The following is a 12,637-nucleotide window of genomic DNA, read 5'->3' as shown; positions in this document are numbered from 1 at the left end:
CGCACAAACGAAAATGCACCTTCACATTGATTACAAATTACATCGATTACAAATCACGGTACCACAGAAAAATCAATGTATGAGTGACTTGTTTATAAGGCCATTTATATTGTTTTTTGGATTTACGACATTTCATGTATTTATACTTGCACTATTTTTCGTAATTGCTTGTCACTGAAATATGTAATATTATCAATGCCTATGCTAATCCACAACAGTGGATAACATTGATCTTTTTCCAATAAAAAGTATCGTTCTTTTATTAGGAGGTCGTTTGTGCTTCCCCGGCAAGGAAGGCTAGTCGTTTGTTTGAGCCTCTGCGTTTTGATGGCTCGTCAAAAAGTAAGAATTCAAAGGTCAAAGAATGGCTACGTCTCCAGGCACAGGATATTGATGATAAGGTATGTTCTATATACTGTCATGTACAAGGCTATATCTACACTTTCACACTAAATAGACATTTTTGTTGTTACAATAATTTTGAAGATAACAGATTTTTCACAGAAAATGCCAATATTTGTTCAAAAGTGATAAATAAGTCAACTGATAATAAATGAGACTCAATTTTGTCACGATCTATGTATGAAGAACTTTGTATGATAATGCATGGTACCAACTTGGTTATGTAGCACGGTTTGTGGACAATCATACACTTTTATATTAAACATTCTCTACAGAATGATATTCAATGATATGATTCGTCTTTCTATTATATTCAATCATTTCTTTGCATTTATTGCTGTTAATTTTGCTTCCACTTTTTGTCGATATAATACTGCTTTAGCTCTGCAAATTTCATTTAATTTTATTAATCGATTATTCCAAAAATTTATTTCACTGTTTCTCAATTACTGCTTTGTTTAAGAAAACATTTTTTTCTGTTTTTAATTTTTTCCTCTCTCACGGTTTTCACTATACAGTGATCACTGCTTTTTTGTTGCAATTTCATTTCATCCGTTGATCACTCACTTCGTTTTGTTGCGAATTTCATTTGATCTGTTGATCAAATGACTGCACAGGTTCATGTTTATCTATGTTTGTTTAATGATATAGGCCTATCACTGATATTTGTTCGAATTTCATTCTAGAATAATTTCTTTGCATTTTATTGCTGTTAATTTTGCTTCCACTTTTTATCGATATAATACTGCTTTGGTTTGGAAAATTTCATTTCATTTTATTGATAGATTATCCCACACATTTATTTCACTGTTTGTCAATCACTGCTTTGTTTACGAAAACATTTTTCTCTGTTTTTGCAGTTTTTTCCCTCTCACGGTTTTTCACTATACATTGATCACTGCTTTTTTGTTGCAATTTCATTTCATCTGTTGATCACTCACTGCGTTTTGTTGCAAAATTTAATTTGATCTGTTGATTGATCACTGGTTCATGTTTATCTATATTTGTATAAAGAAATATCACTGCTTTTTGTTGCAAATTTCATATTTCTGTTGATTGCTCACTGCTTTATGTTGCCAATTTCATTTTTCTGTTGATTGCTCACTGCTTTATGTTCCAAATTTAATTTTTCTGTTGATTGTTCACTGCTTTATGTTCCAAATTTCATTTTTCTGTTGATTGATCACTGCTTTTTATTGCAAATTTAATTTTTTGGCGATTGATCACTGTGTTTTGCTGAAAATTTTATTTTTTCTGTTGATCCCTCACTTCTTGTTGCAAATTTATTTTTTCATGTAGATTTATCACTGCTTCTTGATGCAAATTTCATTTATCTATTGATTGCTCACTGCTTTATGTTGCAAATTTTATTTTTTCATTTATCACTCACTGCTTTTTTTTTTGTAAATTTTCTTTTTTGTTTGTTTGCTCACCGCTTACTATTATATTGATTGGCATGCGCAGGCGTTGGAATTAGCTTTTGACGGCAGTGCGTTTTCTTGTCAGGCGGTCGGCGACAGTTGCGACGCGAGCAGCGAGTATACAACGGGCGACGACGATTTTGAGCGACACTCGAGCGACGAATTCAACACCAGCAGCAACGCGACAGCGACCTGCCATCAGTCGTCCGACGCGCTTGACGGCGGCTCCACCAGCTTCTACAACGACAAGTCGTCTCCAGCCACCATCGTACCCAACTCGCCTGAACATACTAAGGTTAGTTGCACCACGGTATGTACAAGTACGCCAAAAAATACCTAGTTAGAGGCACCTTTCAAATGTCTTAGACATGAGATGTAAATGTACCTATAGTGAAGTCCATGGCAATGGTGAAAGATAGGAGAACAGCGTTGCCGATTCTCAACCTTACCACTGCCTTCTATAGAGGATAGTTGATACCGGTATGTCTGGTGTAATATTAACTGTTCATTCTTGTTTAAATAATCAATTATATTCTATTCTTTAGGAAAACATCTTTATAATTTATTAAGATAAAATATTTTGTTGATTGATTATATCTCTACATTGTTAAAGAACCGATCTGACAACGTTGAGGCGGTGGAATAGGATAGCGCTGTCTTTTTGTGTAGTTGAGAAGTTGATATTGTGGTTATTATTCATATTGAATGAAAAAGACTAATAAATTGTCAAAAACCACAGATTTATTGATACTTAGAAAGACCGGTTTCGGTTATCAGACCTGTTTATCAGAGATTGACAATGGTGTAATAACCGAAACCGGTCTTTCTAAGTATCAATAAATCTGTGGTTGTTGGCAATTTCTTAGTCTTTTTCATTCAATAGCGCTGTCTGATTTTTCGAATGATAAACATGGATAGCAACATCAATGGTTATCAAATACTGCCATTATAACGTGGACCTCACTATGAAAGTACATCGAAGACGTTTTAATGGCACCAACTTGAAAACGTCTCTCGCCGGCGCTACACTCTCGCCGAGGTTGTAAGAGTAACGACTTATGCGAGGGTCCACACTCTTCAAATGGATCCATATGGCTACTATGCCACCGCTCGCCTTCACTACGCTCGGCTCGCCTTCGCTCTGATTCAAGTTGATTGGAGACGTTGGCCATTCGGCGACCGTCTCGGCGAGAGTGAAGCGGAGGCATTTGAAGTAGATATGAGATGTAAATGCGCTTAGTAACTAAATTACTTCAACATTAACCGAGCATTCATATTAGAAAATCTATTAAAATTTAACAAATTAATTTGATAATTATAGTCAATTTCACTTAATTGGGTACTGTTAAAACTATGGAACCGAGGCTTCATGTTAACAGTAACAGTTCAGGAGTTTCAGGAGTAAGAAGTAATGAGTAAAGTAAGGAGTTTCAGAATTTTCTGTAAACAATATTGTCACTTGGAAGTGATCGCTAATGGGTCTACGGTCAGATATTTACTGTTGTAATAAATTATGTTTCGGGGGCTAGACTACCTTCAGCTGTCCACGAGTAAGGATCTCTTGTCTTTGGCCAGCCACCAAGATTTAAGAGACACGAAGGCGTGTTTTTCTTTCTGTTATCTCCTATCCCTTATCATTTTATATTGAAATCTTAACCCTTTTTCAGGTTGTAATGAGGTTGAAACGGCGCGAAGGCCTGCAGGTGCGACCTTGGAGCCTTTCGGGCATCCCTCAGCTGCTGAGTAGTGACGCTGCGCAGCTCTCTCACTCGCTCTCCACCTCCGAATCAGCGCTGCATCAGCTGCAGAGCAAGATGGAGAGCACTCTGTCGTCGTCCACTGTCGAGGAGGCGACCGCCGTCTCCTGTCAGCAGGACGGCAGTGGTGGGGGGTATAGTTCCAACTCGCTGCGACGTCGCAAGCTCAAGTTGAGGAAGAGGAATGCTGTGAGTATGCATTTAAAAACAATACTAATAACGTGAAATAGTAGTTCATATATCAGTTTTATTATAAGGGTCTTTAACGCACAAGTTAGATGTAGAGTTAAGACACAAATGAGCGACAACGCAAGCTTAAGCTGCGTAAGAGAAATGCTGTAAGTAATCGATTTAAAAAAAAACTTATAACGTAGTCATTCATTTATAAAAGGTCTCCACATTTAGCTACGCTAAGCTAGGCTACGCTGAAAACGTCCTATCTCCCAATGCTGACGGTTTGTAGTAAATATCACTTCAAGTTAACTGCCAAGGTCGTCACCCACCCAGTATAGTGGAAGTATTTTTACAGCTACAGCTACGTGTAGCTAGAAATACGTTTTCCGTAGAGATTCTCACAATGTTAAATCCAAGCTACGAATATGTTCCGTTCACATCATCGTAGCGTAGTTTCCAGGATTGGAAGATCTTTCGAAGACGTATTTCAGCGTAGCGTAGCTAAATGTGAAGAGACCTGTAGTGTATGGAAAACACTTGACACGTCATGTAACACACAAGGGCCCGTTTTCTAGCACACTTATCAAATTTTAATCTAATACGAGCTTGCTCTTTTGGGGAAGTAGTTTCTAATATTCGATTTTGTACATTAATTTAACTATTGCAGTGTATATTGTATAGTTTATTGATTTATTTTGTGATTTATGACGAATAAATAAATGAAAGAAAATGGACAATTAAGTTTGTAGTAAAGTAAATTTGTTCAGCTGATGATTCAACTTTTCAATCGTGATCTCACAATTTCTTCCAAATTTTTCAATTATCAACTTCCATTATATCTTCACTTTCTTTTTTCAGGCGTTCTAAGACGAGTCGGGAGGGCAGGAAGCTCTCCTATTGGCTGATTATCATCTGATTCCCGAATGCCAACCCAATCAGCCAGCTTCCTACCCTGCCGACTCGTACGAAAACGCTTCGTATGGCATGACTTTTTCATTTATTGTATTATAGGGCACATTATTGTATTATGTGGTTTAATTTTCGTGGTGCATTTAATAAATCTGTAACTGACCTATTTACAGGGTCGAAAGAGTGACTCAGGATCGGACGGAGTTTGTCAGTTGGAACCAGGCTCAGCGCTGAAGAGCACCTCAGTTCTGAGGAGGGTGGTGACCAACAGTGGCACAGAGACTGAGGAGGAGTGCTGTGAGGAGGCCTTGGCAGGAGGCGGGGTAGGAGGAGGATTGGGGGCAGGACCAGTGGGAGGAAAGGGAGGTGCCCGTGCAGTGAGGAGGAAGCTCATGGCACTGCCTGCGTTCCGCCTCGGTCCCACACTTGGAGTGGTGACCAATTTCAGCAGCTCCACTCCCGGGGATAAGGTGGTTTCGGCCGATAGCTCGTTCTCTGAGCAGGCTTGGGATAGTTACCAGGTGGGTGGTGCTGGAATAGAATAGCATAAGAGAAACAATAGCATAAGTAGTAGATACCATATTCCATGGTATAGGACGTTTATATCGCAACTTTTACTGTTATCTCAAGCCGATAATCCACGTAGTTCTTTCCAATAAAACTGTGTGACGCTGGTAGTCTCTCATATTGTGCCGTTCATACACTCACCCGGCCAAAACAGTAAAAATCGTCAGTAATCGGCTTGAGTTAACAGTAAAAGTAGCGACATTAACGCCCTATACCATGGGATATCTACCAACGCTATTTTCTCTCTATGATAGAATGTAATAGAAATGAACTTAGTGATAACAATTTTGAATTCAGTAATGTTGTTAGAAAACCGAAAAAAAACACTTGAAAGGTTACTAATATTGACCTAGAAAGAAAATGTTGAGCCGGAAATTATAAACCAGAACAAGCTACACTACAACCAATAATCCAATAACAAATCTAGAAAAGGAGTCTATTATCCACAGGAGAAGTCAATGTTCACAGAGAATTGCAAGTACTATAAAAGGAGTCTACTATCTATAGGAGAAGTGAATCTTAACAAAGCATTGTAATTTACAAATCGTTGTTTTCCAACTTATTTATTCATTTATTGGATATAGCAAACTTTACAATAATTAGAAAAGAAAAAACAGGCTATTGTCCAAAACTTTTTCAATTTCTAAATTTTGTCTTAAACTGTCCAAATATTATGTAGCCTAGGTTATGTCCATTTCAATTTCTTCACCAAACTATTAATCTTGAAATCACAAATCAAAATAGAACAAATAATTTCAAATTCAGATAGTTATATCTTATTGTCTTATATATTATATTATAATACTGTTATTGACAAATAAACTTCTTTTCAGACAAAGGTCAATCACAATATAAAAACGAGTCATAATTTATTTATTACAGGAGAAGTACATGAGCGAAGCTTACAGCGAAGAGACAGCTGATCCAGAGACGGCCAGAAGACTTCTGGATTTCGGAGACGACTACCGCAATTTCATCGACAGCCAGTCCGACTGTGCATCCAGCTTCGGTCGCCCCCTCCATCGGCGTGGCAGGCTGCCTGTAAGTCAACTATCCACATCATTGTCATTGTCAGACATTTTTATTCTATTTATTAATTAGAATAGAATAGATTTTTTATTCCTTTAAGCATATAGATTACACAATCGGAAACGTCGCAATGTTCAAAACATACAATAATAAAAAACAATCAAAAACACTGACTATCATATGATTCAGCTCATACTTAAATAATGTTACAAACATATATATATATATATATATATATATATATATATATATATATATATATATATATATATATATATATATATATATATATTCTCATACACTAAAATTATTGCCAACCTAATATTAATACATTATGGAACGTATATTTAAAAATAATTACTAATTATATCCCTATCCATATGAAAAAATTCCGACAGTGAGTATAGAGGATTTTCTGTCAAGAGAGTTTTCAATCTACGTCTAAACAAAGGAGCAGACATGGTTCTCACTGAAGCAGGAAACTTATTGAAGATTCTCAAAGAAATTAGCTTCGAATTCATCTGCACTCTCCTCAGCCTAGTATAAGGAACATCAATTTGCTGCCTATTTCTTGTATCATACTGATGAAAGTCCTCCCTACATGGAAATGATTCAATATTTTTTCTCACATTCAGTGACAGCAAAAAGACAAATAAGCTATAAACAGTCATTATTTCTTTGTCAATGAACAACGGTTTGCAGTGGTCCAGGTAGTAGAATACTCTTCATCAAAACTTAGGTGAACTTGGCAAAACTCAGGCAAAATTTGGTTCAGTTCAGGGTTCAAATTGTAGCAGGGTGCGTCATTGCGTCAATTTAGCTCTCCACTTTCATTTCGTCCTCTGCATCGGCTTGACAGGCTGCCTGTAAGTCATCTATCCTGTTCATTTCCAGACATCTTTGTTCTATTTATTAATCAATTCAATAATCTTCATCCAAACTTGGGTATACATGGCTCAGTCACGAGAGTGGTTTCAAAAATTGTGGTAGGGTGCGTCAATTGAGCTTTCTACTGTCATTTTTGAAATGTATATTGTAATAATTCAGTAGAGTAATTTGTATTTCATTTAATGATAAAAATACGTAGTGGAAGAAAAACAGGCATAGCCCTTGCCCCTTCTAACTCAATTTCGAAAAATATGGGTAGTTTCCAGGCTATGTCTGTTTATGCCAAACGTTTTTGCACTTCGTAAGAAATCAGTGATCAAATTTGAATTTTTATAATCCACATCAAAACATAGTCACACACAGTTCAGATGCTCCAGTTACGAAAAAATGGTTAAAATATTGAAGTGACTTTGAGGCGAAATAAAGTGTTGTGCATGTGCAGTCTGTTTTGCACTAATTCATAGGGCAGCCAACTATAAAAAATGTCCCCATTCTTTCGACTTAACCGTTTATAGTGAATTTTTTTTGTTTTCTTCCAATTGCAGTGTTAATTGATTGTGCCAAGGTGTATACAGACGTATGCGCCACGAACATGCGCATTTCGCTTTTCATCAGCTGATGTTCAGCTTATCATATGTGTATTTGTACAGAAACAGTAAGATAAAGCTATAATAAACATAGAGCTGACGAAAAGCGAAATACGTGTGTTCGTGGCGCATACGTCTGTAAGCACCTATAGATAAGATTGATCTAAAATTTTTGCTGATGAATTCATGATGGATAACTATTAGCAATGGATTTATAATTTTACAATGTTAATAAACTGAAGAAAAATTCAATGTTATGGAGATACGATGAAATTTCATGATTATGTTATTGTTTAGAACTATAATTATAAAACGGTATACTTTGAACGTACATCTTAGAAAATGTGTCAGATAACTTTAAAAATGTTTATTCATTTCATTATAGTCGTGTAATTTCTAGAATATTTGAATATGAACTGATATGATTAATTTTTATATAGGTAACTGGGAAAGTTTTTAAATGATAGACCGCAAGTTATCTATTATTTAGAATATAATTATAATTTTTTCATTGTAGTCACTTCTGAGCTCAAAAGAAGCATTAGGGTCTACCCTCGTCACAAATCACAACACAATTTAATACAGTACAGTAACACAATATATGAGAGTACGTAATACACAATTCAATAAATTAAATTGAGTTATTCAATTAATATTTTAAATTAACGATAATTATAAGCATCAATTTAGTGAATTACTTTTTAAATAAATTGAGATTTGAATGTATTTTTTTTGTTGCAGGCTGAAGATAGTTCCATGATAGATTCAGACTCGGATGAAATGGATGACATTAACAGAATGATCCATCAGTCGAGCACCCAGTTCCTTGCGTGTGAGCAGTTCATCAATCGAGAAACATCCAATCCTTCCCCGCAATTCGTCATCAAAACCAAGTTTGTAAGTAAAATGCTCATGTTTTATCAGTTACTGTAGAATGTAAGAGTGACCATTTCAAGAGCCAAACTCCTAATACCATTTATTAGTTGAAAAAATCGCTTCCCGGTGGTTCGGAACCCACCCAAAGCTGTAGGTCCACTCATCTCTCATCATGATTCGTTTCATAATCAAAAGAAAAGAAAGAAATGATTCAAAAGATTCAGTAAAACTTTTTTTGTTGGAATTGAAAATAAATACAAGAAAAGGTGAAGAAACCAAAAGAGAATAGTTTTTTTGCGAGCGCGTCAAGTTTGAATAAAGTAGACTACTGCATCATCAGTTCCATCCGTTCAATGTGATTTTCAAAAATATGCGATTCCAGTAATGCTATTTAGCATTCGTTACCGCTGCTCTTCTGCATCATCACTCTCCCTCTCCCCGTAAACAATGGTGGAGTGAACGGTCAAAGATATCGCTATTTTCTGCGAATCCACTATTCCGCGCCAGTGTTGCAAACCGTACGATAATTATTTTGTTTGCAATTTGTTGATATATTAATAATAATTATTATTATTTCATTTCATTTTTTTCAATTTATTCAATTTATTTTAATTATTGAGGATCAGTTTCCGAGCTTGAGATTTAGCCAAGTTCTAGACTTTTCACCTCTAGGTTTTTGAATAGTAAATTTATCTTATAATAGATAAATAGATTATAGATATTATTCTTGCTCAATAAGTAATCGTCTAAAATGAAACACTATTCCTTTTAAGTAGGGGAGGGGGTGCAGCTTTCATTCAAACTTTCAACTGAATTGTTCCTAGAGATGACAGAGCCAAAAAGTTACACCTCGCAGCTGTGAATTGTGTCTCAGTAATGTTTTGAATCAACGATTTGCCCTCAACTTTTTTTGTGGAATTGGAAAATAACCATCAGAGTAAGCTCAGTTTTACTAAAAAATTATTTCAAATAACGTCAAGGATTGTATATTTCTCTAAAGTTTTACAACAAATTATTCGTTCCAACATCATCAATCAAGGTGCATTCAAACTCGAATTCATACATTTAGAATTGTAGGTTATAATAAGTTTTTGTTTGAATAAAGGATGCAGTTACCTTCCTTCCTTTTCATCAATTCATTAGTATTGGCTTGCACAAGCTAATAATATCTCATTGTAAATTATTATCCTGCTTGTCATCTAAAATATTGTGTTGAATACTTTGGTAATTTTATTTTTCTCTTTCAGGATGAAGTACTTGCAATCAGTGTGAGAAACGTTGACTGTCTCCGAAAATTGGTGAAATTCATTGAGGAGAGTGATAACATCGTGTCCCCACAGGAATGCAGAGAAATAAGATGTGAGTAGTTTTTCATCTACTACATTATTGTGTTACTTTGTGTACTTTGTTCATGAGGTTATTATCTACTATGGTGTCCACAACACAGATTTCTAATATTTGAATAGTTCCTTCTTACGATAGTAAGAGTATGAAACGTTGCTATGGTTGAATTCCATCTTATTTTTAGTTGTCCATGCAATTATTGTTTTCATCTGATTGTAGTCTGCTTGAAAAATTCCAAAATTTTTATAGTTGTAGTAGCTGAATATCCTCATCCACGTAAGTGCAAAAATTGCAGTAGCTGAAATAAATTAAATTATAAGTAGGTGCAAAATTTACGGTTGCGTCAATGCAAAAACTTATCATTTCAACTTTTTTGAAAATGAAACATAACACAATTATTTTCCACATTAACGATCTATACTGCAAAGCTTAGAAGCTTCCTGCGTTGAAGTCCTCTTAGAAATATAAAATCTTTGCGTATTATCTCAACTACTGGATACAGATACTCTGAACTTGTTTTATTCAATAATTTACCGAATTCAGTGCCATACTGACTACATGCCTGATGAATCCATGTAGTTTCTAAAACCTTCATAATGAAGCTTTCTGTAGAACATTCTGTTGTATTATTATTGTAGGATATAGAATCAATATTCTTCTCTTTGGTGTAATTAGCACACAATATGAGGAATTCTTTTCTCTGTTCTACAATATGCATAATACATCCCACAATGAGTTCATCAACAGAGGAACAAAGACAATCTTTGAGAAAATTCATCTCTGGCAGTTTTCTGAAGATTCTACCTACTCGATTCCTTTTATGAATCAACAATAGACGCTCTAAAAAACTATGCTAACTACGACTTCAATAATAATACGTCTCTTTATTGCTCTTCCAATATGTGTGTCATTGTAGGCAGTCTCTCATCATGTTCAGGTTTCTAGATTTAAAATTGATTTGCTTGCTAATATTACCAGTTTTGATTGCCATAATAGAAGTGTTCACACACTCTTATAGCTCAGATTAGATAATTAGTGAGGATGCTTCCCAGAAATGTCCGAAACATTGTCCATTGCCTAAGTTTAATCATTTCCTGACTTGAAAGCTGTTAAATCCATAGCTTCATAGTCACTTATTCAAGATGACTGTAGTGATCCCTGTATCATGTGATTTCCCAATTTGGACACCTTGACTATGAATTGAATGCCAATTTTTCCGTCTTTACTTGTTGGTTGGGTCGGTGTTTTATTATGGCCTACATCTAAAAGATTTGATTATGTATTGCATTGCCTGCCTTATCAACTATGTATGCAGTACTCTGAGGTTGTTAAATTGATCCACACTACAATATATTCATGATTTATTAATAAACAATATTATTTAATACGCATCTAATTAGAACTGTATTCATATCCATCAACTACTTCACTGAAAAAATAATTCCATTCTAGAATTCCGCTGACAATGTTCATGAAAAACTAAAGGCCTAAAGAGCCTCTTAAAAATTTGCAAATGCATCTCAAAATCAGCTATTGTTTGGTAGAGAGTTAGTGGGGAGGATATTTTTAATATTCTTTCCGAAGAATGGACATTCATATGTCCAAAGCTCCGCCAATTTTGTAGATGCATAACAATTTAATTATTATCTATAGTTATTATATTACAAATTGCTTTTTCATATTATATACAGTTCAATAATTATTTTCTTAGTCTATATTATGTAAATTCATCTATAATTTTGCTGTATTGTAAGCTATTGTATATAAGTGTATAAGCCAGTATATATTGTAATAAATAAAGTACTCAATCAATTGTAATGATTTGAAAAGTATGAATCAATGCATTAATAGATCTCTTTTTCAACAACAATCATGTTAGCTCTTTTTATAAAACAAAAACATGAGTGTACTGACGAAACATTCGCTTATTTTTGGACCAATATTTGATAAAATTCAGAAATGGAATAATAATTCCAGATGATCCTGTTTTTATCTCCCAATGATTCTTTATTCTTTTATTTTATGTTGATGAATGAATAAAATTCTTGTAAAAGTGCAACCTATTAATCCACTATCATCGTTCAACGTTAGTCACTCTTCAATCATTCTATGTTTGATGTTTTTCTATGATGTTTTTGCAAAGTAAGATATATTCTATTGCATTATGATCTTTACACTATTGAATGATCCATCCTCGGTTGTTTCTTATTTATTAAAAACTTACTTTCCTATGAATTAAACTATCACTTTTCCATTTTCAATCAAATTATCAATACTCTTTACTGATTATTGGTTCATAATAAATTGCAGGCAATATCATCAATGAAAATGTTCTTTATATTCTTGTAATTTTCTAGCTACTTTCAAATATTAATTATTTTGTCAATTCATGAATTTAAAAAACAATATCAACAATTGATTGTCATTTTGAAAAATTCAATTTATTCATTAATCCACAATATTACTAATAGCACCAAGATAAGATTCAAGATTGCTGATTGCTGGTTCCAAATTGTTTTTTTTTTGCTGGATAATGCTCACATAAACGTTTGCTTGTGCGTGAGCAATGGAATGCGATGGTTGGATTATTCAGATAAAAAATCCCTTATAAAATGTAACCCATATACCTAGGTACTCTTTTGAATCCGAAAGCGGTTGTTATATTTTATCTGTTCTTGAATTT

At 34.5% G+C, this 12,637-nt stretch overlaps 1 protein-coding gene across 7 annotated transcripts in view; it reads left to right on the top strand.

Moving 5' to 3' along the window:
- The window catches only part of LOC111043821, a 519,687-nt gene that overhangs the window by 473,091 nt on the left and 33,959 nt on the right, over positions 1 to 12,637 (top strand). For 5 of the 7 annotated variants that reach the window (XM_039432910.1, XM_039432914.1, XM_039432915.1 and 2 more), the window contains 7 exons: positions 267 to 401; positions 1,867 to 2,118; positions 3,491 to 3,769; positions 4,837 to 5,184; positions 6,113 to 6,271; positions 8,476 to 8,631; positions 9,858 to 9,969. In XM_039432910.1, coding sequence (XP_039288844.1) covers positions 267 to 401; positions 1,867 to 2,118; positions 3,491 to 3,769; positions 4,837 to 5,184; positions 6,113 to 6,271; positions 8,476 to 8,631; positions 9,858 to 9,969 — 1,441 coding nt within the window. The remainder of the gene's footprint in view (positions 1 to 266; positions 402 to 1,866; positions 2,119 to 3,490; positions 3,770 to 4,836; positions 5,185 to 6,112; positions 6,272 to 8,475; positions 8,632 to 9,857; positions 9,970 to 12,637) is intronic. The other 2 variants (XM_039432911.1, XM_039432913.1) reach the window with 2 other exon arrangements.

Source organism: Nilaparvata lugens, chromosome 7 (assembly GCF_014356525.2).
Source record: "Nilaparvata lugens isolate BPH chromosome 7, ASM1435652v1, whole genome shotgun sequence".
Classification (NCBI taxonomy): domain Eukaryota; kingdom Metazoa; phylum Arthropoda; class Insecta; order Hemiptera; family Delphacidae; genus Nilaparvata; species Nilaparvata lugens.
This window is presented reverse-complemented; position numbering and strand designations above follow the sequence as displayed.